The 27,569-nt window shown below is 39.0% G+C and overlaps 2 protein-coding genes across 2 annotated transcripts; one reads left to right on the forward strand and one right to left on the reverse strand.

The window, feature by feature from the left end:
- Positions 1-11,861: 11,861 nt before the first annotated feature.
- On the reverse strand, positions 11,862-17,833 carry LOC102228490 (E3 ubiquitin-protein ligase MARCH5-like). The gene is made up of 7 exons (XM_023338097.1): positions 17,748-17,833; positions 16,897-16,973; positions 15,590-15,792; positions 15,077-15,207; positions 14,829-15,000; positions 13,941-14,107; positions 11,862-13,013 (listed from the first exon to the last, which is right to left on the reverse strand). Exons 2-7 carry the CDS (start codon positions 16,923-16,925, stop codon positions 12,849-12,851), a joined length of 867 nt encoding a protein of 288 aa, XP_023193865.1. The 5' UTR covers positions 16,926-16,973; positions 17,748-17,833; the 3' UTR covers positions 11,862-12,848.
- Positions 17,834-19,160: 1,327 nt separating this feature from the next.
- LOC102228756 (beta-centractin) lies at positions 19,161-27,234 on the forward strand. Its single transcript, XM_005812586.2, has 11 exons — positions 19,161-19,358; positions 20,729-20,793; positions 20,998-21,073; positions 21,789-21,914; positions 22,002-22,126; positions 23,260-23,476; positions 23,553-23,645; positions 23,722-23,896; positions 24,090-24,151; positions 24,605-24,645; positions 25,675-27,234. Exons 1-11 carry the CDS (start codon positions 19,311-19,313, stop codon positions 25,775-25,777), a joined length of 1,131 nt encoding a protein of 376 aa, XP_005812643.1. The 5' UTR covers positions 19,161-19,310; the 3' UTR covers positions 25,778-27,234.
- The last annotated feature ends 335 nt before the right edge of the window (positions 27,235-27,569 follow it).

Consider the following 27,569-nt stretch of genomic DNA (forward strand, 5'->3'; position numbering starts at 1 on the left):
CTTCGAGTTGGTTGTTAGGCGTTTTGAACAGTGTTTTTCTTCGAGTTAGTTGTTAGGCGTTTTGAACAGTGTTTTTCTACGAGTTAGTTGTTAGGCGTTTTGAACAGTGTTTTTCTTCGAGTTAGTTGTTAGGCGTTTTGAACAGTGATTTTCTACGAATTAGTTGTTAGGCGTTTTGAACAGTGATTTTCTTCGAGTTAGTTGTTAGGCGTTTGGAACAGTGTTTTTCTTCGAGTTAGTTGTTAGGCGTTTGGAACAGTGTTTTTCTTCGAGTTAGTTGTTAGGCGTTTAGAACAGTGCTTATTTGCGAGTTGGTTGTTAGGTGTTTTGAACAGTGTTTTTCTACGAGTTAGTTGTTAGGCGTTTTGAACAGTGTTTTTCTACGAGTTAGTTGTTAGGCGATTTGAACAGTGTTTTTCTACGAGTTAGTTGTTAGGCGTTTTGAACAGTGTTTTTCTACGAGTTAGTTGTTAGGCGTTTTGAACAGTGTTTTTCTACGAGTTAGTTGTTAGGCGTTTTGAACAGTGTTTTTCTACGAGTGAGTTGTTAGGCGTTTTGAACAGTGTTTTTCTTCGAGTTAGTTGTTAGGCGTTTTGAACAGTGTTTTTCTTCGAGTTAGTTGTTAGGCGTTTTGAACAGTGTTTTTCTTCGAGTTAGTTGTTAGGCGTTTGGAACAGTGTTTTTCTTCGAGTTAGTTGTTAGGCGTTTGGAACAGTGTTTTTCTTCGAGTTAGTTGTTAGGCGTTTAGAACAGTGTTTTTCTTCGAGTTAGTTTTTAGGCGTTTGGAACAGTGTTTTTCTTCGAGTTAGTTGTTAGGCGTTTTGAACAGTGTTTTTTTTTCTAGTTAGTTGTTAGGCGTTTTGAACAGTGTTTTTCTTCGAGTTAGTTGTTAGGCGTTTAGAACAGTGCTTATTTTCGAGTTGGTTGTTAGGTGTTTTGAACAGTGTTTTTCTTCGAGTTAGTTTTTAGGCGTTTTGAACAGTGTTTTTCTTCGAGTTAGTTGTTAGACGTTTTGAACAGTGATTTTGTTCGAGTTGGTTGTTAGGCGTTTTGAACAGTGTTTTTCTTCGAGTTAGTCGTTAGGCGTTTTGAACAGTGTTTTTCTTCGAGTTTTTTGTTAGGCGTTTTGAACAGTGTTTTTCTTCGAGTTTTTTGTTAGGCGTTTTGAACAGTGTTTTTCTTCGAGTTAGTTGTTAGGCGTTTTGAACTGTGTTTTTCTTCGAGTTGGTTGTTAGGCGTTTTGAATTGTGTTTTTCTTCGAGTTAGTCGTTAGGCGTTTTGAACAGTGTTTTTCTTCGAGTTTTTTGTTAGGCGTTTTGAACAGTGTTTTTCTTCGAGTTAGTTGTTAGGCGTTTTGAACTGTGTTTTTCTTCGAGTTGGTTGTTAGGCGTTTTGAATTGTGTTTTTCTTCGAGTTAGTCGTTAGGCGTTTTGAACAGTGTTTTTCTTCGAGTTTTTTGTTAGGCGTTTTGAACAGTGTTTTTCTTCGAGTTAGTTGTTAGGCGTTTTGAACAGTGTTTTTCTTCGAGTTAGTTGTTAGGCGTTTTGAACTGTGTTTTTCTTCGAGTTGGTTGTTAGGCGTTTTGAACAGTGTTTTTCTTCGAGTTAGTTTTTAGGCGTTTTGAACAGTGTTTTTCTTCGAGTTAGTTGTTAGACGTTTTGAACAGTGATTTTGTTCGAGTTGGTTGTTAGGCGTTTTGAACAGTGTTCTTTTTTTCTAGTTAGTTGTTAGGCGTTTTGAACAGTGTTTTTTTTCTAGTTAGTTGTTAGGCGTTTTGAACAGTGTTTGTCTTCGAGTTAGTTGTTAGGCGTTTTGAACAGTGTTTTTTTTCTAGTTAGTTGTTAGGCGTTTTGAACAGTGTTTGTCTTCGAGTTTGTTGTTAGGCAATTTGAACAGTGTTTTTCTTCGAGTTAGTTCTTAGGCGTTTTGAACAGTGTTTTTTTTCTAGTTAGTTGTTAGGCGTTTTGAACAGTGTTTGTCTTCGAGTTTGTTGTTAGGCAATTTGAACAGTGTTTTTCTTCGAGTTAGTTCTTAGGCAATTTGAACAGTGTTTTTCTTCGAGTTGGTTGTTAGGCGTTTTGAACTGTGTTTTTCTTCGAGTTGGTTGTTAGGTGTTTTGAACTGTGTTTTTCTTCGAGTTAGTCGTTAGGCGTTTGGAACAGTGCTTATTTACGAGTTGGTTGTTAGGTGTTTTGAACAGTGTTTTTCTACGAGTTAGTTGTTAGGCGTTTTGAACAGTGTTTTTCTACGAGTTAGTTGTTAGGCGATTTGAACAGTGTTTTTCTACGAGTTAGTTGTTAGGCGTTTTGAACAGTGTTTTTCTACGAGTTAGTTGTTAGGCGTTTTGAACAGTGTTTTTCTACGAGTTAGTTGTTAGGCGTTTTGAACAGTGTTTTTCTACGAGTGAGTTGTTAGGCGTTTTGAACAGTGTTTTTCTTCGAGTTAGTTGTTAGGCGTTTTGAACAGTGTTTTTCTTCGAGTTAGTTGTTAGGCGTTTTGAACAGTGTTTTTCTTCGAGTTAGTTGTTAGGCGTTTGGAACAGTGTTTTTCTTCGAGTTAGTTGTTAGGCGTTTGGAACAGTGTTTTTCTTCGAGTTAGTTGTTAGGCGTTTAGAACAGTGTTTTTCTTCGAGTTAGTTTTTAGGCGTTTGGAACAGTGTTTTTCTTCGAGTTAGTTGTTAGGCGTTTTGAACAGTGTTTTTTTTTCTAGTTAGTTGTTAGGCGTTTTGAACAGTGCTTATTTTCGAGTTGGTTGTTAGGTGTTTTGAACAGTGTTTTTCTTCGAGTTAGTGTTTAGGCGTTTTGAACAGTGTTTTTCTTCGAGTTAGTTGTTAGACGTTTTGAACAGTGATTTTGTTCGAGTTGGTTGTTAGGCGTTTTGAACAGTGTTTTTCTTCGAGTTAGTCGTTAGGCGTTTTGAACAGTGTTTTTCTTCGAGTTTTTTGTTAGGCGTTTTGAACAGTGTTTTTCTTCGAGTTTTTTGTTAGGCGTTTTGAACAGTGTTTTTCTTCGAGTTGGTTGTTAGGTGTTTTGAATTGTGTTTTTCTTCGAGTTAGTCGTTAGGCGTTTTGAACAGTGTTTTTCTTCGAGTTTTTTGTTAGGCGTTTTGAACAGTGTTTTTCTTCGAGTTAGTTGTTAGGCGTTTGGAACAGTGTTTTTCTTCGAGTTAGTTGTTAGGCGTTTTGAACAGTGTTTTTCTTCGAGTTTTTTGTTAGGCGTTTTGAACAGTGTTTTTCTTCGAGTTTTTTGTTAGGCGTTTTGAACAGTGTTTTTCTTCGAGTTGGTTGTTAGGCGTTTTGAACAGTGTTTTTCTTCGAGTTAGTTTTTAGGCGTTTTGAACAGTGTTTTTCTTCGAGTTAGTTGTTAGACGTTTTGAACAGTGATTTTGTTCGAGTTGGTTGTTAGGCGTTTTGAACAGTGTTCTTTTTTTCTAGTTAGTTGTTAGGCGTTTTGAACAGTGTTTTTTTTTCTAGTTAGTTTTTAGGCGTTTTGAACAGTGTTTGTCTTCGAGTTAGTTGTTAGGCGTTTTGAACAGTGTTTTTTTTTCTAGTTAGTTGTTAGGCGTTTTGAACAGTGTTTGTCTTCGAGATTGTTGTTAGGCAATTTGAACAGTGTTTTTCTTCGAGTTAGTTCTTAGGCGTTTGGAACAGTGTTTTTCTTCGAGTTAGTCGTTAGGCGTTTTGAACAGTGTTTTTCTTCGAGTTGGTTGTTAGGCGTTTTGAACTGTGTTTTTCTTCGAGTTGGTTGTTAGGTGTTTTGAACTGTGTTTTTCTTCGAGTTAGTCGTTAGGCGTTTTGAACAGTGTTTTTCTTCGAGTTTTTTGTTAGGCGTTTTGAACAGTGTTTTTCTTCGAGTTGGTTGTTAGGCGTTTTGAACTGTGTTTTTCTTCGAGTTAGTTGTTAGGCGTTTTGAACAGTGTTTTTCTTCGAGTTTTTTGTTAGGCGTTTTGAACAGTGTTTTTCTTCGAGTTGGTTGTTAGGCGTTTAGAACAGTGTTTTTCTTCGAGTTAGTTGTTAGGCGTTTTGAACAGTGTTTTTCTTCGAGTTGGTTGTTAGGTGTTTTGAACTGTGTTTTTCTTCGAGTTTTTTGTTAGGTGTTTTGAACAGTGTTTTTCTTCGAGTTAGTTGTTCGGCGTTTGGAACACTGTTTTTTTTTCGAGTTAGTTGTTAGGCGTTTTGAACACTGTTTTTTTTTCGAGTTAGTTGTTAGGCGTTTTGAACACTGTTTTTTTTTCGAGTTAGTTGTTAGGCGTTTTGAACAGTGTTTTTCTTCGAGTTAGATGTTAGGCGTTTTGAACAGTGTTTTTCTACGAGTTAGTTGTTAGGCGTTTTGAACAGTGTTTTTCTACGAGTTAGTTGTTAGGCGTTTTGAACAGTGTTTTTCTTCAAGTTAGTTGTTAGGCGTTTTGAACAGTGTTTTTTTTCAAGTTAGTTGTTAGGCGTTTTGAACAGTGTTTTTTTTCTAGTTAGTTGTTAGGCGTTTTGAACAGTGTTTGTCTTCGAGTTGGTTGTTAGGCGTTTGGAACAGTGTTTTTCTTCGAGTTGGTTGTTAGGCGTTTTGAACAGTGTTTTTCTACGAGTTAGTTGTTAGGCGATTTGAACAAATTTTTTTTTCAAGTTAGTTGTTCGGCGTTTTGAACAGTGTTTTTCTTCAAGTTAGTTGTTACGCGTTTTGAACAGTGTTTTTCTACGAGTTAGTTGTTAGGCGATTTGAACAAATTTTTTTTTCGAGTTAGTTGTTCGGCGTTTTGAACAGTGTTTTTTTTTCAATTAGTTGTTAGGCGATTTGAACTGTGTTTTTCTTCGAGTTAGTCGTTAGGCGTTTGGAACAGTGCTTATTTACGAGTTGGTTGTTAGGTGTTTTGAACAGTGTTTTTCTACGAGTTAGTTGTTAGGCGTTTTGAACAGTGTTTTTCTACGAGTTAGTTGTTAGGCGATTTGAACAGTGTTTTTCTACGAGTTAGTTGTTAGGCGTTTTGAACAGTGTTTTTCTACGAGTTAGTTGTTAGGCGTTTTGAACAGTGTTTTTCTACGAGTTAGTTGTTAGGCGTTTTGAACAGTGTTTTTCTACGAGTGAGTTGTTAGGCGTTTTGAACAGTGTTTTTCTTCGAGTTAGTTGTTAGGCGTTTTGAACAGTGTTTTTCTTCGAGTTAGTTGTTAGGCGTTTTGAACAGTGTTTTTCTTCGAGTTAGTTGTTAGGCGTTTGGAACAGTGTTTTTCTTCGAGTTAGTTGTTAGGCGTTTGGAACAGTGTTTTTCTTCGAGTTAGTTGTTAGGCGTTTAGAACAGTGTTTTTCTTCGAGTTAGTTTTTAGGCGTTTGGAACAGTGTTTTTCTTCGAGTTAGTTGTTAGGCGTTTTGAACAGTGTTTTTTTTTCTAGTTAGTTGTTAGGCGTTTTGAACAGTGCTTATTTTCGAGTTGGTTGTTAGGTGTTTTGAACAGTGTTTTTCTTCGAGTTAGTGTTTAGGCGTTTTGAACAGTGTTTTTCTTCGAGTTAGTTGTTAGACGTTTTGAACAGTGATTTTGTTCGAGTTGGTTGTTAGGCGTTTTGAACAGTGTTTTTCTTCGAGTTAGTCGTTAGGCGTTTTGAACAGTGTTTTTCTTCGAGTTTTTTGTTAGGCGTTTTGAACAGTGTTTTTCTTCGAGTTTTTTGTTAGGCGTTTGAACAGTGTTTTTCTTCGAGTTGGTTGTTAGGTGTTTTGAATTGTGTTTTTCTTCGAGTTAGTCGTTAGGCGTTTTGAACAGTGTTTTTCTTCGAGTTTTTTGTTAGGCGTTTTGAACAGTGTTTTTCTTCGAGTTAGTTGTTAGGCGTTTGGAACAGTGTTTTTCTTCGAGTTAGTTGTTAGGCGTTTTGAACAGTGTTTTTCTTCGAGTTTTTTGTTAGGCGTTTTGAACAGTGTTTTTCTTCGAGTTTTTTGTTAGGCGTTTTGAACAGTGTTTTTCTTCGAGTTGGTTGTTAGGCGTTTTGAACAGTGTTTTTCTTCGAGTTAGTTTTTAGGCGTTTTGAACAGTGTTTTTCTTCGAGTTAGTTGTTAGACGTTTTGAACAGTGATTTTGTTCGAGTTGGTTGTTAGGCGTTTTGAACAGTGTTCTTTTTTTCTAGTTAGTTGTTAGGCGTTTTGAACAGTGTTTTTTTTTCTAGTTAGTTTTTAGGCGTTTTGAACAGTGTTTGTCTTCGAGTTAGTTGTTAGGCGTTTTGAACAGTGTTTTTTTTTCTAGTTAGTTGTTAGGCGTTTTGAACAGTGTTTGTCTTCGAGATTGTTGTTAGGCAATTTGAACAGTGTTTTTCTTCGAGTTAGTTCTTAGGCGTTTGGAACAGTGTTTTTCTTCGAGTTAGTCGTTAGGCGTTTTGAACAGTGTTTTTCTTCGAGTTGGTTGTTAGGCGTTTTGAACTGTGTTTTTCTTCGAGTTGGTTGTTAGGTGTTTTGAACTGTGTTTTTCTTCGAGTTAGTCGTTAGGCGTTTTGAACAGTGTTTTTCTTCGAGTTTTTTGTTAGGCGTTTTGAACAGTGTTTTTCTTCGAGTTGGTTGTTAGGCGTTTTGAACTGTGTTTTTCTTCGAGTTAGTTGTTAGGCGTTTTGAACAGTGTTTTTCTTCGAGTTTTTTGTTAGGCGTTTTGAACAGTGTTTTTCTTCGAGTTGGTTGTTAGGCGTTTAGAACAGTGTTTTTCTTCGAGTTAGTTGTTAGGCGTTTTGAACAGTGTTTTTCTTCGAGTTGGTTGTTAGGTGTTTTGAACTGTGTTTTTCTTCGAGTTTTTTGTTAGGTGTTTTGAACAGTGTTTTTCTTCGAGTTAGTTGTTCGGCGTTTGGAACACTGTTTTTTTTTCGAGTTAGTTGTTAGGCGTTTTGAACACTGTTTTTTTTTCGAGTTAGTTGTTAGGCGTTTTGAACACTGTTTTTTTTTCGAGTTAGTTGTTAGGCGTTTTGAACAGTGTTTTTCTTCGAGTTAGATGTTAGGCGTTTTGAACAGTGTTTTTCTACGAGTTAGTTGTTAGGCGTTTTGAACAGTGTTTTTCTACGAGTTAGTTGTTAGGCGTTTTGAACAGTGTTTTTCTTCAAGTTAGTTGTTAGGCGTTTTGAACAGTGTTTTTTTTCAAGTTAGTTGTTAGGCGTTTTGAACAGTGTTTTTTTTCTAGTTAGTTGTTAGGCGTTTTGAACAGTGTTTGTCTTCGAGTTGGTTGTTAGGCGTTTGGAACAGTGTTTTTCTTCGAGTTGGTTGTTAGGCGTTTTGAACAGTGTTTTTCTACGAGTTAGTTGTTAGGCGATTTGAACAAATTTTTTTTTCAAGTTAGTTGTTCGGCGTTTTGAACAGTGTTTTTCTTCAAGTTAGTTGTTACGCGTTTTGAACAGTGTTTTTCTACGAGTTAGTTGTTAGGCGATTTGAACAAATTTTTTTTTCGAGTTAGTTGTTCGGCGTTTTGAACAGTGTTTTTTTTTCAATTAGTTGTTAGGCGATTTGAACAGTGTTTTTCTTAGAGTTAGTTGTTAGGCGTTTAGAACAGTGTTTTTCTTCGAGTTAGTTGTTAGGCGTTTTGAACAGTGTTTTTCTTCGAGTTGGTTGTTAGGTGTTTTGAACTGTGTTTTTCTTCGAGTTTTTTGTTAGGTGTTTTGAACAGTGTTTTTCTTCGAGTTAGTTGTTCGGCGTTTGGAACACTGTTTTTTTTTCGAGTTAGTTGTTAGGCGTTTTGAACACTGTTTTTTTTTCGAGTTAGTTGTTAGGCGTTTTGAACACTGTTTTTTTTTCGAGTTAGTTGTTAGGCGTTTTGAACAGTGTTTTTCTTCGAGTTAGATGTTAGGCGTTTTGAACAGTGTTTTTCTACGAGTTAGTTGTTAGGCGTTTTGAACAGTGTTTTTCTACGAGTTAGTTGTTAGGCGTTTTGAACAGTGTTTTTCTTCAAGTTAGTTGTTAGGCGTTTTGAACAGTGTTTTTTTTCAAGTTAGTTGTTAGGCGTTTTGAACAGTGTTTTTTTTCTAGTTAGTTGTTAGGCGTTTTGAACAGTGTTTGTCTTCGAGTTGGTTGTTAGGCGTTTGGAACAGTGTTTTTCTTCGAGTTGGTTGTTAGGCGTTTTGAACAGTGTTTTTCTACGAGTTAGTTGTTAGGCGATTTGAACAAATTTTTTTTTCGAGTTAGTTGTTCGGCGTTTTGAACAGTGTTTTTCTTCAAGTTAGTTGTTACGCGTTTTGAACAGTGTTTTTCTACGAGTTAGTTGTTAGGCGATTTGAACAAATTTTTTTTTCGAGTTAGTTGTTCGGCGTTTTGAACAGTGTTTTTTTTTCAATTAGTTGTTAGGCGATTTGAACAGTGTTTTTCTTATAGTTAGTTGTTAGGCGATTTGAACAGTGTTTTTCTTCGAGTTGGTCATTAGGTTTTTTGAACAGTGTTTTGTTTTTAGTTGGTCGCTAGGCGATTTGACCATTATTTTTTTAACAAGTTGGTCTTTAGGCGTTTTTAACAGTGCTTTGTTTTTCGAGTTTGACAAATTGTGACTCGCGTATTTCACTGCGCCTCTGACTGACGCTGCGGCCTGACTCCGCTCTCTAGTGCCTGTGGTGCAGGTGTGTTTTTTCTAGAGAAGAACATAGTTATCAGTAGTTGTTGTCGGTCTTTTTTCTTCTGGGCGAAAATATTTGCCAAGCTGTATTGCGTATATTTAAATACTATAACTTTATTGGCACACATGTAGAGACGAAGCGCGGAGACTGTTTAGCCAATCAGGAAGCAGAACACAATGAGTTGTGAAAAAAAAACATACAAAAATCCGCGAAGCAGGATGCTCAAATAACAGGACTCACTTTGCAAAAATAAAGAAGTGATTCCCCAAGCAGAGGCACGTTTGGAGGGAGTTTCCAAAACTTGTTGTTGGTGACTCTGGTCTCTGTCAGCAGGTTCTGCATCGCCCTGGTGATCCTGTTATACAGACTGTTATCCCAAGTGATCTGAAAAAGGAACTGCTTGACCATTCTCTTGCTATACATTCTGATGCAGTAAAGACAATGACCTAAAGACAAGACCTGATTACAATGTCCTCAGGCCAGATGCTACTGGCCATACATGTCTCTAGATCGAACTGAATGCTGTTTACAATGTGGTGTATGCACCTGATAGATCTGATACTTGACTACCCACGATGGGCTCCATTTCTAGGGGCTCCTCAGACTGTTTAACACCAGGCTCTGGTTTAACACAAGGCCCTGACACAACATTAATTCCCTGAAGGGATCTCAGAAACTTGTGTCCTTAAAACAGTTTTTTAAAATTATTACAGGATATAAATACAGACCAGCCTATATTGTAAAGACATTCAGCATAGTAAACATTAAAACTGCTGCAGTACAGTAGTTCATCAATCATTAACCTACACATGCCTGTGTAACAGATACCAGCTGTTCATGTTTCTGAACATCACAACCTTAACAAAGCACATAGGAGATAAAAAGAACTCCTTATGCTACATTTGAAATGTCAGCTCATGCTACCAGTAAAGATGTTTTGTGTCGACAGTAGTGTAAAGAAACAAGATGTTTCGGCATTCATCGGAGAGCTGAGCAGGAAGTAGTAGGTGGAGGTTTCGTCAAACTCTCTGACATGTGAGGAGGGGTCAGCACCTCCTCAACGATGGCTCCCTTCACGTTGGAGCCTCTCAGGTTGGCATCCTGAAGATCACATCCAGACAGGTCACAGTTCTGGAGAAAAATAACTGTTGCACAGATCTGCTCATGTGTTCAGATGTGGGTGCATAAACACACACATTAGTGTGCCAGGCTGCAGCACTTCGCAGCAGGTGAAAGAAATCTGGTCCAATCAGCAGCACCCTGGACTGAGGTAATATAAGGAATCCACCAAGCATTTGGCTGGTTTTCCAACAGAGCTGAGGAAGGTAAACACCGTCTCCAAAGCAGCATTTCATAGGAAAAGGACTTCAATTAACAAGGACTACCGGTAAGCCGTACACTGGAGCCAGTTGAAATGTAATTTGACTTTGGTTTTGCATTTGATAAAAAGAAATGCAGAATTTATTGAAGTAACAGTTTGCACCGCTAGGTTTTTGATAGTTTGGCTCTATTAATGCATATTTAAGATATTTACTGTAAAACTTATGTACTGAAAAAAAAAGAAAAAAGTAATTCTAAAATATCTGGATTAGTTTGATTCAACGAAACACAGAATTCAATAATTTAATACTTTAATTCATGGTTAGACTTGTGAAAGAATCTATGTCTAAGGTTAAAAATGGAATTGATCATTAAGATAAATTATTAACTTTAAACCAAATGTTTAAAATGTATGTTAAAAAATTTTGTATGTGTTTTTGTAGGTTTTAAACATCATCAATGATTCACACTCACTGGTGAAAATAAAAAAAGATTGAGTGAAATCCTGAAGTCTCGTCAAGTCCTCCTTTTCAAGTGTGGGAAGCCATGAAATTATAGAACACTTGACAATAACATCCGTTCAACAGTTTAGAGAAGAGCAACTAAATTCATGGTGGCAAGGTCTTCTGAAAAAATCAATCACATTTTTAAAGAAGTACTCCATGATTATGTTTATTAGAATAGAATGGACGATAATAGATCTATTGACAGGGACTTTATACATTAGTAGAACTGGTGCATGTTAGTTAAAGGGCTCTTTTTCATCTGGAAGATAAGATGCACAACAATTATAATTAGTGGTAGGACTCAATTCAATTTTTTTTATAAAGTTAACTGCAGGGTCTGTGATTAATTGTAATTTGTAAAAAAAAAAATCCTTGCTGCTGAGTTGAACACAAGTACATTTATTGTTTTTAATCTTTTGCTTGTTATTAAGCCATCAGATTGGTGCAAAGTGCTGCTACAGCCATTCACTTTCTACTGTTCCAGGAACCTCTGATCATTGAATCTGTTGGACTTTAGCATTGAGATGTTATTTTAGACTTGAATGGCTTCACTGACAGACTAACTTGTGTTAGGTCAACTGTTTGACCCAAGTCATACAGTTCAAAGGCAAAACTACCAAATACTGAGGAAATGTATGTAAACTTCTGATTTTGAAGACATTAATAAATAAGTCACCAATATATTCTCTCTCATTAATGTGCCACTTAGCAACTATAAACAATTTCAGTAATTCTAACGGACCTGAAACAAAGTTTTCAGCTGCGTTGTTGCCGACACACAATGACAGACGGTCTTTTTGGGTTCTTTACTTTTCCATTGGCGGTGCTCTCGTTAACAAACAGCGTGACAAAGTCAAATCAACAGACAGTTTTATTTAAATAATATGACGGAGTACTACGGTTAAGTTCACATTTTAAATTGCGAGAATAAAGTCATAACATTATATGAATAAAGTTGTATTAACAGAATAAAGACGTAATATTTCCATAAAAAAGTGAAATTACGAGAATAAAGTAAGTTTATTTTTGTAATCTGAATCGCATGGATATTGTTGCGACTTAATTCTCGTACGACTTTGTCTCGTAATATAACATTCTCGTAATAAAAAAATCTTAATCTAGCTCTGTTTACAAGTTTGTTAAAATATTAACTTGAAAGTCTGTTGCAAAAGTATTCGTTTGAACCTTTTTTACTGTGTCTTAAATCGACAAACCTCGTGAATTGTATTAGGCCTGTAAGACAGACGAGACTAAAAATCTGCATAATTATGTAGTGGGGGAAAAAAACAATACAAGTTTCACATTTTTACATACAGAAAGGAGGCGTGAATTTGTATTCCTATTCAGTATTCTGAATGAACATTTTGTAGAACCACCATTCGCTGCAGTTCTTTGTGCTTCTGGAGTGAAATGTTTTAAATGTTTTCTTTGTAAAGTCAATGGATTTATTCAGAGACCTATAAACAACAAAAACCCCACACTACATGTACAGGGAAGCTCTTCATCTTTATTTGGCAAAAGTTTTAATGGTATTTAAAGCATCTGGGCTAGAAACAATGAGGTGGGAATATAGCAGGCAGTGCTTTTTGTTTTCCTCATTGACGGCAATTTAAATCCAGCAATAAACTCATTCAAGAAAATACATGACTGCCTCTGTGATCTGTACATTAGACTGAGACAACTGGATGACACAAAAAGAGAAGGCATGATAAAAACCAGGAGCACAGAGGTCAGCATAAAATCCATTGATCATGTTAACATTGTGTATATTATATTCAATCAGGAAAAAACTAATGATTTTCCCTTTGTTGTCTCAGGACCATGTAGGCATTGGTTTTATAATCAAAAATAAAGGTATTTTAAATTTATTGCAGATATTTCCATTGTAGACAGGTTTTAACTCTTTTTAAAATTATTTATTAATCCAGATCTGAAAAAAAAACAGGTTTTCCTGTGAGAATGTGATGGTAGTAATTATTTATGGGCAACAACGTAAAAGAATGCAGAACTGTTTTAAAGTTTATCATCTTCAGAGTGGCAACAGCATGTGAGCCTCATCTGCAGACAGACCAATCAGAACGAAGAAGGGAAGGATGTCATTTATTGGCAAAGTTCAACAAGCACCAATGGAATCAAGGTCAGGGGAACAAAAATAGTTCATTTTGCATAGAACATGTAGTCATTCAGCTGGTTCTAAACAAGGGAAAATAATACTACAGAAGGTCATCTGCAGCTTTTCATCGTCATGACAACAGATCAGGTCAGAGCTGATCTGTTCAGGCACTGCTTCAGTTCATTGGGGACAATTTAAGGCAACAAAGGATCACCTGTGATTATCATTCAGTCCAGGACCCACACCCTGCGTCCAGCTGTCTCTCAGTCCTCATCCTCTTGGGACAGGTGGTCACTCGTTCCTGCCGTCCTCTAGGAGACAGGCGGTCACTCGTTCCTGCCGTCCTCTAGGGGACAGGCGGTCACTCGTTCCTGCCGTCCTCTGTGTTGTCCTCTCCCTCGCCCCCCAGTCGGTTCTTGTGGCTCTCCGGATAGTTCAGGATGTGTCTGTTGGCCTGCATGATGTACTGCTGCTGTTTGAAATACACTTTCAGTATGCCTTTGATCAGCACGAACGCAATGCCCCCCTGTGGAGACAGATGGTAGGACATATAGAAAACAGAAACCTTGAGAGAAAAATTCATAGGAGGGCTGAAATACGACAAGGTATTAGGGCCATACTGAGGAAAAATAAAATTACAAGAATAAAGTCATAGTATCATGAGAATAAAGTCGTAATAATGGCAACAAAGTCGATATTAAGAGCACAAAGTTGTGCAAGAATAAAGTAAACAATCTGACTGAGGTTGAATAAATTTGCAAAGAAGGCCAGGTAAACATTTTTAATGTCAAGATGTTCTAAAATTTTTAATATCCTTTTTATTTATTCTTTTCAAATTCCTATTTTTCCTTCTAAATTTTTCTGAATTCCATTTTAACCATACCCATTCACCCACAAAGTAGGGAATAATGGTGTAAATGACAAATATTTAACAAATCAATATTCAGAAGTCAACATTTACTTCTGCTCTGTTTCACAAATGAAGCAACCAGCTGTGGTTCAATAGAACTTTGCTGTTACCAGGTGACTGGCTGCAGCTAGTTACCTTCATCTGTTTCTGAGTTGTTGTATCTTTGCCCCTCCTGTCAACTGTGTGCTGACAAAACATACAGAAAGTTTTCTCCTGTTTCATAAAACTTGCTGGCCCTGAACCTTGTGCTAGACTTTGACAGTGTTTCATAGTGAGGGTTTTTGCCTTCGCTGGCTGGTTTATTCTGTCTGTGTGGAGAGCAGAGCTGCTCACCGGGTAACAGCGGGTTCAGGAGAATAAACTAAAACGACAGAAACTACTGCATGTCCTTCCCTTCTCACAGATATCTGCTAATTCTGTAAAATCCTGCATTTTATTGTGGATTCCATTTTGTTTATTGAATTCCGTGATTCCATCCATGCTCTAACATCCCATGATGAAACGCATTGTGCTGGGAATCCCCCAGTTTCCAGGCGGACTCACCAGTATGGTGCGCTGCAGGTTGGAAGTAACCCGTCTGAACAGCAGCCGTCCCACCAGACTGGCTATGGAGGGAAAGATGAGAGCCCCACACAGAGTTCTGGACACAGACAAGTGATCTCCAGCGCCGGGTCCCTCGGCACGCAGACGTGGCAGATAACTGCCACCGCCTGAGGAGAAGCGCGCACACACACACACACACACACACACTGTGTTAACTGAGAATGTGCTGTTAGAGTTAACGAGTAGAACTGAGGCTCCCACTGAGTGAAATGCCATTTAGGAAGCTGGTAATGAGTCAAAGAAGGATTTTAAAAGGGGAACTATTATATAAAAGACTTTTTTGAGCTTTACATCATGTTATAATTTTATTCCTTCATCAAAATACACCAAGAGTGTTGCCTTGGTTCTTTCATATATGTTTGAGAAATCCTTGAATCTCAGAGCTGCAGGTTCCAAGCTTCTGCCTCACAGATCCTCCACTCAGCTCCTTCAGACTAGCCAGCAGCAATTAGCAAACACCTGGTGGAATGGTGGATCCGCTGAGCTCATTATAGGAGCTACTTCTCAGAGCAATGCTGTTAAAAATGATGTTAAAGGGCTAATAGAGGAGCCATGTTGTGATGACTTTCTGATGGGGGATTTCAGAAAGAGCAGGAGATTCTTAAAGAGACAGAGGCTCAATTTCAAGGCATTAAATTGCAAATTATAATTTATTCTATGTCATATATATGGCATTTTCTAACTGAAGGTAGCAGTTACTTGACCATGCTATAAAATGGCACTATGTGCCTGGAAAGTACATAATACTGCCCTTTAAGTAGAACCTACAAAACAAAGCCAGGATCAGAGTGTCACAGGGGGCTGAGCGAGGAAGATGATGTTACACACCTGATGAAGGCCCGTGTTTATAAGAGTATCTCTGCCACAGCCTCACTAAGTAATCCTCCCAGCGGATCATCTTCCCCAGGACCAGCAGCACCGGGATGGTCGGCAGGCCCATGAGCAGGAACAGAGGGTCAGCCCGTTCCATCACAAACAGACCCTTCTTATGCCCCACCACCTGCAGGGGGACCCAGAAAGGTGAGGTTGCTGCAGACGGTGATGGCTCAGTGGTTCCTCCATGCACCTGACCGCACCTGCATGACGGTCACGGCTCCGTAGGTGACTGCTGACCAGTACACCGTCCCAACAACCACTCCGACTGCAGCGAAGGGGCTGGCGCGGGACAGGGCTCTGTCTGCCTGTTGCAGGAAGTACACGAGTGGGCCTGGGGGACCAGAACAGAACCGGATCAGTCACATCACAGAGCACGACTCAAAGGATCAATTGTTGTCTTTCTCTTACTTTCTTGTCGGTGTCTAAAACCTGAGAATTGTGCATCTTAGCCGAGCGATTTGAACAACAATCATTTACATGTAGGGTTGTGGCAAATGACAACAAATTCAAATTCTAAAACTTTCCTCAGCTCTTGTAGTTGCATTTCTCTGCCTGTAGGGGGCTAGAGGAAACGGCTGAGCTGCTAGAAAAAGCTCTAAAGCTCTTAAGCTCTGCTAGGCCAGCATATTGTTTCCGACTCTCGTTAGATAAAAGCTACAAGAGAGGATCCTGACACGTGGTACGGTCCAGTCAAAGGTTGCTCCAGTCCTCACCCATCTTGGGGAAAATGATGCAGTACTCGGTGCCACACTGCGGACAGTTAACGGCGCTGCCGCCGTTTCCTTTCTGCTTCTCGTCCAGCCAGCGCTGCAGACACGACTGGTGGATCCATTTGGTGCAGCCTTTACACCTGCAGGGGCTCACCCACTCTGCGCCGCGGTCGTCCCGCTCAGTGGCGAAACACACCCAGCAGTGTCTGCAAACACACACACACAGACACACACTCAGCAAAGCTTCATATAGAGGTCAGCTGTTTTTAAAGGATTGTAGGGAGAAAATTAGTCAATTTATAAGCATTACACATTAAGCTGAGTGCAACCTGAACATGAGCTGACCAACTGAAGATGAAAAAAAGAAAACTAATTCTGGCATAAGTAAATAAAAGGGCATTTTAACACACAAAGTCAGATCAATACCTGTTAAATACTGTTGAAATATCCCACAAAGATTCTTAACACTACTGAGAAAGTATCAAAAATTATTTTACATATCTGAAAACACTGACAACATTTATACTTCAGAGTTTGTATATTAGTACAATAATTTAGTAATGGATAATCCATTTACCGCTAATAAAGGGGCAATATTATTACTGTGGCCCCTATTATTCCAGGCCCCTAGTGCCAATTATACAACAATCAGGCAAATATGTTACCTTCAGTTGTAATAAAAATGCTGTTTATGTTAAACATTACTTAAAAGAAATTTCACTTTGCAATTTAACACATTGAAATGGGGCCTCTGTCTCTTTAAGAAGCTCCTGCTCTTTCACACAATCCGCCTTCAGCAACATTACGTTTCTCCATTAAGCCGGTACAACCGTTCATAGGAGCGTGAAAAAAAAAAAAAAATTTTAAAAATGACAAACATTCCAGATATGGATTTTAATGAGGAAATAACATTATATAAAGCTCACCTAATAAATAATACTCCATTTTAAAGTGTCAAGAGTCTTTCAAATGCTTTAAGTTACTAAAAAAAACATCAACAATGTTCAAATATTCACTTATAAAATATTTTAAATAATCAAAAATATGCTAAGATAGAGAATGGCTGATCAGTTTGGAGGAAATCATTAAAAGGCAAGGATGGTTTTTAAGCACAAGATAAAGAAGCTGTAGAAGCATTTTCAAGATACGAGTAAAACAACTTTCTCAAAGTAGGATGATAAAATTTAAGCTTTTTTTTACAACATCAGAAATAATTTGGATAAACTAGAAGTCTGTTGATATATAATGTATGGTGAGGGTTTGGTCAGATTCTACAAAATATTCAAATGCAGAATGAAAAGGAACATTACTTCTCAGACTGCTCCTCTGTCTGGGCCATGACGTTACTGAACAGGTTCTGATGGACCCATCTGACTCCAGCAAGAACCTGGGAAACAAAAATACACATATACCGAGTTATTGCTGGCAATAAAGTTAAGTTAATCTTAAAGCTACTGGAACAGGGCAGGTCAGATTTTTAGATGTAAAGTTACTGCATACAATGAATCTTTTCTTCCTGAAGGAAAAAAGATTCAAATCAACATTAGTGACAGACAATAACAGAATTATCTCAGTCACTGGGGATGGTAATGCTGTATCTTCTGCACACAGTAACCAGAACGTCAAAATCTGAAAAACTGCTGCCAAAAATAACTTCTAATTTATCTTTTAAAGTCTGCTTTCGTTTGTCTTGTTTTTATTCTGTTTGTTGAAGCAGATTGTAATTTTCATCTCGAAACGTGCTAAATAAAGTTTTACGTCCGTACTTAGGAACATTGGCATTTGCTGTGCTTTCTACAGCATACAAAGTTCTCGGATTTTGCTATGATCTGAGCAAGATCATATGATCCTGTCACCAATGTAGGATCATTTCTCGGACGTTTTACCATTTTACGTCTTTTAAATTTGGATTTCGAGTTAATCAGACGTACCCCAGAATTCCTAGAAACAGTGAACAGCCCTTTTTAACCAAGTGACAGATCGGAAGCTATCTTCAGCGCTGTCATGCTACTGCTAACAAGGTTAGCAACGGAGGTTACTACAACTTTACCCAAATATAATTAACAAACTGCGAACGTCACAAGGAGAGAATAGAGTAAACAAATATCTCTAAAAATGACCCCGCGAACCATTTTTGCGACACTGTTAAACCGCTGCCTACCTGTCATACAGAAAACCTTCCACTGTTTCAGCCGACGTGATGTGTTTTGCTGCTTCTCTGGTTTCACCTTTAGCTGCTGCCTGATTGGTCATGGCTATGTGACGTCTGTTGGTGCGTTCACGTCAGTTATAAAACGTAGAAAAATTTGGGTAACGAGTAGCGTCATAATCTATTTGCAGAGGCGAATTTAGTGTGGATCAAGTATAGAAGTCAATACGTGTTTTGACTCCTTAGTTATTATTTTACAGCCAATTTGATCTAAAATCTAGTTGCCTGCAATTGATCCCGAAATTTTCGAAAACCTCTTTGATTTGTCTCAAGAGTACGTTAACTTAATTCAAAGCAGTTCGAGTTTTTTCGTTGTTCTGGACAAAAGTCTAGGTACCGATAATATTTTGAGTCACGATAACCAATTTCCAAAAAAATATTTTCAATTTCTCGTTTTTGAGGGAATGAAGACATTTCGAATATCTTAATTGAGAACGAAGAGGAAACAAAGTCAAATTTGAAGGCAAATTGCTGGTAAATAAAGCTGATTCTAATTTACTATGAAAAAAAAAACTTGCCCTAAAAAGCTGGGTTTCAGATGGCTTTCTTCCCATCAACTTCACTTCACAAAACTTTGCTTCTTGCATTTAAAAACTTATGTCCTTCAGTGTCTGCAGCAAAAGGCTGCAGACCTTCTGTAAGTCTGATGTGTAATCTTTTCATCAGCACAATTTGAGCCAATAACTTAATCAGGCTGAACAACCTGATAAAAAAAAGTCTGGTTCTTGATTTTATTCTTCATAAAATCAAGAACATTATAGACAACCCAGAGGATCATCTTACTGACACACAATCACAGAATATCTTCAGTCAGAGGCTTATTCAGGACCGCTGTTACACAGACCCATTAGCATCTGCAACAATTCAAGAAGATTCGACAATATGAGTTACAACAACATTTGATTTCCTTTTGTGAATAAAATAAAAATTTGGATTAAATTGGAACATATCAGATGTCAAAAAGATCCTTGTTCACTAACTTTCCTCATTCACTCTCCTATCCACGAGCACATTTTCACCTAGAATGAACACAATCAATACCTAAAAAGACTCTTCGACTGTACAGTTATGTTATTACGCTTTTTAAACATACGCATGGAATATTACCATGCATTTTACAAAAAACTATTTAAACAACAAAAAAAACATACAAATATAATACAAATACTGTTACTGTTATCTACGGACAGGCAACAGTAGCAGTACTACAACACTAGATTCCACTGGTTCATAAAAGCCACTGCTCCCGCTGATGGACAGCCGTCGAAATCAGCATCATTATTGGCCGCATATGCTGTCAGTCAAAAGCTTTCCCCAACCTGATTGGCTGTCTTCACGGTCAGTCACGCGGACGCTGTGGTGTTGCGTTTGTTGTTGTGGGGAGGCAGCAGGCAGAAGCAGCGGCGGCGGACTACACAGTGACAGGGCGTTATTTTTTTTACATGCTTACAACACTAAACGAAGACGGTGACACTCGTGGATCGCTAGGAACGTGTCTGAAAAACCCTGTCCGTCATGGAGTCCTATGACATTTTAGCTAACCAGCCGGTGGTTATTGATAATGTAAGTATGATGATGTCATTCATCCACACCCAAACCAAGGCCGCTTGGTAATGGCCGTTAGCCTAGATTACCTTTGTGTTACAGCTGCGAATATACAGGGGAAAATCCACGGGCGGACGTTTCTCTCTGAGCACCAGTTCCACACACAACTTCCCAATGTTCCTACTGGAATGCTACCAGTAGAAGCTTCAGTTAAGAATAACTGGAGCTTCATGTAGCAGCGACGGGAGCTAAAGCTGCTAACCGGTTAGCTGTAGCGGTGTGTACTATTATCGCGTTATTCATTGTAAAAGGCTTCATTCAGCTCTGCAAGATACAGGAACATAAGAATAACTTAATGAGGAACTCAGTTATCCAGAGGTTCCAACGGCAGCTAAAAGCTAACAGTGTTTTAGGAAACACCCTGTGTACACATATTAGACCAACAATAGTCAGAATTTGGGAATGAAAAATGAGACATTTCATCAAACCCTTAGGTGTTTTCATTTAATAGTTTTGGAAATTAGATTTTCAATACTTTAAAATACTCAATACTTTCTATGAAACCTTTAAAATTAGGATTTTAAAGGTTTCATAGAAAATATTATCCATAAAAAAACAATTTATTATCCAGTCTTTTTACTCTTACATCTGTGAAGACTAGAACGTTTCTAATAGTGTGGCAGGACGCTGCTGCAGTGCCTGCCAGGAACAGGGACATCCTCAGGACACGCTGGTATTTTAGGCTAATTAAGACCTGATTCTGTACTGTCATCTGACTGGATGCTCCTGATAGGATTTCTGAATCCTAGCAGAGTTACCTGTACAGAGCTGGACTCAGACAACAATGCTGACACTTTGAGGCTGTTGAGATGATTTACTTCATAAGCCCAGTTCAACCTCCTTGATCAGTAATAGAATTTAATTGTCAAAATGATTTTCTTTTCACAGCAGTTGTTAATTTACCAGCCATTTTATTTATAAATAGCTTGTACTTTTATTTTTTCAGTAACCAGCTGTCTTTTTTGTAGAACTTATTTAATAGTCACTGTCTTTTGTTTTACACACTTTGTTGTAGTTCAATTCCTGAAAAAGGTAACTACAATTTCAATTTGAATCAGTTTGATGCAGAATCGTTGTACTCCTAACAAATTGCATGTTTGATATTTTAGTTTAGAGACATAAGAAGATGATCATTCATAGTTGGTTTATCTCAAATCACAAACAAGTCCAACTGAAGCAGTCAGTAAAGGACAAAGTGTTTCCTGTAAAGCTCAGTGTTTCTTCAGGCTGAGTGTGTGACTGTTGGTGGCTGAGTCTCATGATCTCTCTCTTTCTGAAGCGTAGAGGAGTGCAGAACCGTGGTGAAATATCCCTTTCCTTCTCTTTAGGGGTCGGGGGTCATAAAGGCTGGTTTTGCTGGTGACCAGATCCCCAAATACTGCTTCCCTAACTAGTAAGTGTCCTCCTGTGGATCTCCTCACAGATTTAGTTTCCAGAGTTGAGCTTGAACACGGTGTTGTATGTTCAGCTGACAGATTTGGGCATGTGGATGTAGAATCGCACCTCCAACGTATTTTGTAATGTAATGTGCTCTCAGGCCTTTTTGTGTCTGCTTGGCATGCGCTGTGTTTTTAATAGCATTACTGTGTGTATTCAGTGTGGGACGTCCCAAGCATGTGCGCGTGATGGCTGGAGCCTTGGAGGGAGATCTGTTCATCGGACCCAAGGCAGAGGTACGGCACACAGGACAGGAACAACGGGAACCAGCAGAGAAAAAGAAATCTGGATTGTGGAGAGATTTAGTGTTTCCAGACTGTGTTCTCTATCCACTGTCTGAACATCGTCTATCCATCTTTCTGCTCTTTCTGTCTTTTCATCTTTTTCTTTCTTTCTTGCTGACTTTCTGCCTTCCTTTCTTTTGCTCTATCTTTCTTTGTTTAAACATCATCTATCCACCCATCTGCTTTTTCTTTCTTTTCATCTTTCTCTCTCTATCTTTTTCCTTCTTTCTTTCTTTCATTTGTTCTTTGTTTCTTTCTTTTTTCTTCTTTCATTCTTCATTTCTTTCCTTCTTTCTGCCTTTCTTTCTTTCGTTGTTTCTCGTGTCGTTTTTCCTCCTTTTTTTGGAGAGCTCTTTTTGGGAACACTTTATTTGAGGGGGTGAGCTGAAGACTGACACAACACCTGTCATGAACATGAAGGAGTCTTCATGAATGTTTGACTGTTGTCATAAAGTGTCATTTGGCAAATTTGACACGTTTAATGTAAAGTTGCATTAAAAGTCCATTAAAGAGGCCAACGTTGCTGTGTTTGGTAAATAATAACACTTTTAATGCAAAGTTGTACTAAAACTTCCATTAAAAATGCATTAAAAGAGTCAACTTTGCAAAAGTGAAGACTGTTTGGTTCATCCCGCCACCTGTGTGTGTGTCCCTCTCGTTGCATCAGGAGCACAGGGGCTTGCTGTCGGTGCGCTACCCGATGGAGCATGGGATAGTGAACGACTGGAACGACATGGAGAGGATCTGGCAGTACGTTTACTCCAAGGAGCAGCTGCAGACCTTCTCAGAGGAGGTGAGCTTCACTCTGGGGTGTGTGTGTTTTCACACAGAGTGCTTCCTGAGCAGCAGCTGATCCTGTTGTGTTTGGATTGTTTGCCAGCATCCTGTGCTGCTGACTGAGGCTCCTCTTAACCCCAGTAAGAACAGAGAGAAGGCTGCAGAGATCTTCTTTGAGACCTTCAACGTTCCTGCGCTCTTCATCTCCATGCAGGCCGTGTTGAGCTTGTAAGAACTGCTGCGTCTCCAGTCCGTTTTGTTTCATGTCTTACAGTTCAGTAATCTACAATGGAGTATTAGGGCCAGAATGAGAGATTATTTATTTTAAATGACCAGAATAGAATTATAAATATTAGTAGAATAAAACACGATATTACCAGAAGAACGTTGTAAAATTACTGGAAAATAGTGTCTTTAATGGTAGCAGGTCTTTGGTTATCCAGATCTGATGTGACTGACTCAAATGGTTTGTGATTCTTCCTTCTAAATGGACTCAGTCGTTTCCAGAGTCTCTTCAGAGTCCTGCTAGTGAAGTTTAAGTTCACAAGATGCTCAACAGTTCTCATTTTAGTTTTTTTTTTCTTTCTTGTGTGGCAGGGTTCATAAAATTACTACGTCATTTTACCAATATTACAACTTTATTCTGGTAATATTACTTTATTCTTGTATCATAATAATTTTTGTGCAGTATTATGACTTTTGTTCTTGTATCATTTCGATTGATTTTTTTCTCATATTTTTATTAATTTATTAACATAACGGCATGATTTTTTTTCATAGGACTTTATTCTGGTATTATTATCACTATTATTATAACTTTATTCTCATATCATGGCATTTTATTGTACAACTGTTCTTGTATTATTTCTTTCTTGTATGATTTTTTTGTCTTGTAATTAAATGTTTTTTTTTCTTAGCCTGGTCGTAATGCTCCGTCGTGATAATCCTTCCTGACAACTTTGTGTTTTGAATTTTAAAGTTCCCATCTATACAGCTGATGTACAGTGGATGCTGATTTATCATTCTAGCCATGTACAGTCGGCTGGGGCACTGATACTAATACTTGTCTGTTTGCAACCAGAATGTCATATCCAATCTTTTTTATCTTTATTTTTGAAGGCTGGTTCATATTCTGAGTGAAAAAGATGACAGAATGAATTTACGTTAGCATAAAAGTGACTGAAAAATAGCATCTTTACTGTTAATGGTTTTATATCCTCAGACTGTGAGGTCCAAGGTTCCCTGTCCTTTAATTTAATGTAACATGTACCTGCCATACTCAGCCCTGCATGTAGAGGGCAGTCTAACCAGCTGCAGTCTGTGGGGACAGATTCACATTGTACCCGTGTTTAACACTGTAGATATGCCACCGGCCGCACCACTGGGGTGGTGCTGGACTCTGGTGATGGTGTGACCCACGTGGTGCCCATCTACGAGGGCTTCGCCATCCCACACTCCATCATGCGTGTGGACATCGCCGGCAGAGACGTCTCCCGATACCTCCGTCTGCTGCTGCGCAAGGAAGGCTACAACTTCAACACATCGGCTGAGTTCGAGGTGGTGCGCACCATTAAAGAGGTGGGGACGGCCGTTACACAAACACTTCTCCCCCGGGCTGAAAAAGCGTCTAATCTTTTGTTTCTCCTGCTCTCAGAGAGCCTGCTACCTGTCCCTGAACCCTCAGAAGGATGAGACTTTAGAAACGGAGAAGGCTCAGTATGTCCTTCCTGATGGAAGCACTTTAAATGTAAGTCCAGCAGAGTCTGTGATAGTTCTGAGGGATGTCGAAAGGGCGGTTCTGAAATCAGCTATCCCGTTGTCAGATCGGACCGGCCAGATTCCGTGCCCCAGAGCTGCTGTTCAGACCCGACCTGATCGGAGACGAGAGCTCAGGAATCCACGAGGTCCTGGCCTACGCCATCCAGAAGTCTGACATGGACCTGCGGCGCACGCTCTTTTCCACCATCGTACTATGCGGCGGGTCAACACTGATCAAAGGTTAGTGATGCTGTCATTATGACTGAGTAAACAAACATGGACGCACATGTACATTAAAGCTGCACAATATATCATAAATATATGATAAAATTCACAGACCTCCTACTGGCTTTTGAACAAAGACATTGTGAGACTGAGTTTCTTCAAACTTCTGGACTGTTGTTTGATTTACTGGCACTGTGGTTCTTCTCAGGGTTTGGAGAGAGGCTACTAACTGAGGTCAAAAAACTTGCACCAAAAGACGTGAAGATCAAGGTTGGTCCGCCTCCTGCTTTGTGAATGAGCTCCTTCATTCTCTTTAGGATTGCTGAAACACCAAGCTGCCTCTAAATGGGTCATGCATTGAGTAAATGTAACTAGTTACTACCCAACTCTGCTTCAGACCGTTGTTATTGATGTATATTACAAGGTTACATAATGGTGTAACTGAATGACTCCCAGCACTATACAGGCTGTTTCCTCCCTGGGAGAGAATGAGATCTTTCAGTGTAGACGTAGAAAACATCTGACTTCAGAGCAGGAACGAAAACCTCAGAATGTCCTTTTGAATCAAAGAAGGATTTGTGAGAGGCAACAGGGAGATTATGTTGTTCTTCATTATCCATACCAGGCCACTTAACTTAACTAAAATTCACATTTCCACTGGAAATGTGAATTTTATTTCTGTTTTATTACCTTCTGATTGTATTTTCTTCTTCTGCCTTGTAGATCTCCGCTCCCCAGGAACGGCTGTACTCCACATGGATCGGGTAAGACCTCTGACTTTATCACATCCTCTAACCTTTCCCAGATTAATGGGCAGAAATGAATCTGCCCATTAATCTTGGGCCGTATGAAATCCATGTTATTAAAGTCCAAATTCTGTTGGAGTTTTTTCTCCCAGAATTTCACTTTTTAATTTTCAATTTTTGTGAATTAAATTTTTTTCCATTTTAACCATGTCTATTAACCTAAAACGTGGGTAGTGATGGTGAAGTCAACATTTACTTCTGCTCTGTTTCACAAATGAAGCAACCAGCTGTGGTTCAATAGAACTTTGCTGTTACCAGGTGACTGGCTGCAGCTAGTTACCTTCATCTGTTTCTGAGTTGTTGTATCTTTGCCCCTCCTGTCAACTGTGTGCTGACAAAACATACAGAAAGTTTTCTCCTGTTTCATAAAATTCACTGACCCTGAACCCTGACCCTGAACCTTGCACTAGGCTTTGAGTTATTTATGTTTTTGGGAAGTCATCGATATTTCAGATTTTTTTTCCACGCTGGCTGGTTTATTCTGTCTGTGTGGAAGCAGAGCCGCTCCTCACCAGGTAACAGCGGGTTCAGGAGCATAAACCAAAACGACAATTCTGCATTTTATTGTGGATTCAATTTTGTTTATTGAATTCAACAATGCTGTCCGTGTTTTGCGTAAATTGTAGGACCCTGGAACTGCTTCACAAACATGATTGCAGATGTTTAAAGAACCATTTGTGAAATCCAGATCATACTAAAACCCAAACTCCTGCTTCTCTTAAAGTAGTTGCACTGATTCCCTCTGTGGGACAATAATGGCTATTTCTATTCTATTCTACTAAATGCTATTTCAATGGCTGCTATTTTCTTTAGTCACAAGCTGATAGGATGGACTTTTTTCACACTGTTTTACCATTTAGCTTCATTCTGTATCAGAAATAATTACTTTTTGGAACAATTTGTGTTTGTATTTTAAGTCAGACCCTGGTAAAGATGGTGGATGTTTGTGTTTGCTGACTCTGCTCCCCCCTCTCTCTTCTCCGGCAGCGGCTCCATCTTGGCGTCGTTGGACACCTTTAAGAAGATGTGGGTGTCCAAGCGGGAATATGAAGAAGACAGAGCGCGTGCCATCCACAGGAAGACCTTCTAGATTTGGATCGGCGCCACGCGAACGCCAGCCCCTTCCCATCAGAACTGCCCTCAGAACCCCTCCCTGCCCACACTCCCCCTCTGCCCCCCAGTCACCCTGCAGCTGAACATCCCCTGACATCCTGCAGCAATTTGTCCATCGTCCTTTCTGAACCCCGCCCCAGATCTGAACCACTGCGGGTCCCCAGAACCAAGGCTTTTGTGTATGCTGGGGGCCCCATGTTGACCCCAGGGTTGCTCCTGCTGTTGGGTGGCGGTGGCAGCACCCTCCACACTTACCAAACAGTCACACCCGGAGGGCCGTCAGGGACCCTCAAAGGACACCTCAGAGGGCGGAGGGGTCAACACTGTGGACTCCTGTTGCTGAGTTTCCATTGAAGTATTGGGGTGCTCTCTTGCCTCTGCAGCCCTGTGAGGTGTAAGATTTCAAATCTAAATCAACCTAAATATTATTTACTGTTGAAGTTTCCATTCCAGACCGAAGGTTAGATTGATTTTTTCTTTTTGTCTGTTTAGACTTTTTCTCTCTGACAGTTAGCTTTTACACAGCAAACATCTGAAATACTGCAGCAGCGCTTTATCATTTTATATATATATATACAGTTGTAGTCAGTTAAAGATCACCACTGTATTATAGATCAGAACTGCAGTCCAAATGAATTGTTTCTGTCATTATGACATGTTTCTGTTTATGGAAAGGTTCTTCTTATCCGAGCTGACGGATTAAAAACTTGTGGGAAATGCCTTGATTTATTTATTGCTTGTTGGTTTTTTTTTATAACCCGATTGAAAAGGTGTTTTCAGCCTGAGTGTCACATTCAGGGCTGTTCTGTTTTCTGCTGATTTTTGTGGCTAGATAAGCACAAAGTTTATTCCGACGTCATCATATTCAGTCAGGTAATTATTTGGGAAAGATCTAAAGCTGGATATCAGTGCTTTTGTGAACTTGTGCATGCACCTATACTTCTAAAATCAACCCCAGGACTTAGTCAAGATGGAGTCATTAGCTGGAAGCATTGATGTTTCATGTAAATGTTGGATTTAACCTTCCATCCATCTCATGTGACAATAAGAAAATGTTTGGATTTTGAATTTGCTAATCAAGCTGCAGAAGCCCCAACGATTGGCTGATATTCCCCTCCTCCAGCCCTCAGTATGTCCGTGTAAAACCACAGCTCCTACCATTTTCCTGAACCTACATGGCAGTGAAGGGGTCGTCCACCATCATGTCCGCCTTACTCCGGTGTGTCTGTGCCGGAGCGTCCACGTCGTCTGCTTTTGGGTGTTTTTAAAAACAAATCAAAAGGTGGGAATTTAAAGAGGTTGTAATGTCATCAGCCTTGTGTACAGTGGAGTACTTTTTCAAAAACCACCAACCATCTGGTTACAGACTAAACATGTACAATATTGTTTACTTTTACTTTTCGTAAATTCAGTATAATAAATAAGTTAATGGCAGCTGCTTCTATGTCTCGCCATTTTTTTCCTCTCTTTTCAGATCCTGTAGTTGCCGTCGTAGTTTTTCCACACTTGATTGAACATCATTCCCTTATAGATATGACGTAAAATTATTCCTCATAAAAGTACTTCATAGTTATGATTGAAAGCTGCCTACACACAGAGGTGTTGCTAATGGGAACGGGTGTCAGGCAGAGACGTGCCGCTTTCCTGATGCTTCACCAGAACGTCCACACATCCTTAAAAGAAAGTCTTAAATTCAATGTATATAAAATTAAGGCCTTAAAATGTCTTTTAAAGTAAATTGGTCTTCAATATGCTAATCACAGGTCTTA

Source organism: Xiphophorus maculatus, chromosome 8, assembly GCF_002775205.1.
Source record: "Xiphophorus maculatus strain JP 163 A chromosome 8, X_maculatus-5.0-male, whole genome shotgun sequence".
Classification (NCBI taxonomy): Eukaryota; Metazoa; Chordata; class Actinopteri; order Cyprinodontiformes; family Poeciliidae; genus Xiphophorus; species Xiphophorus maculatus.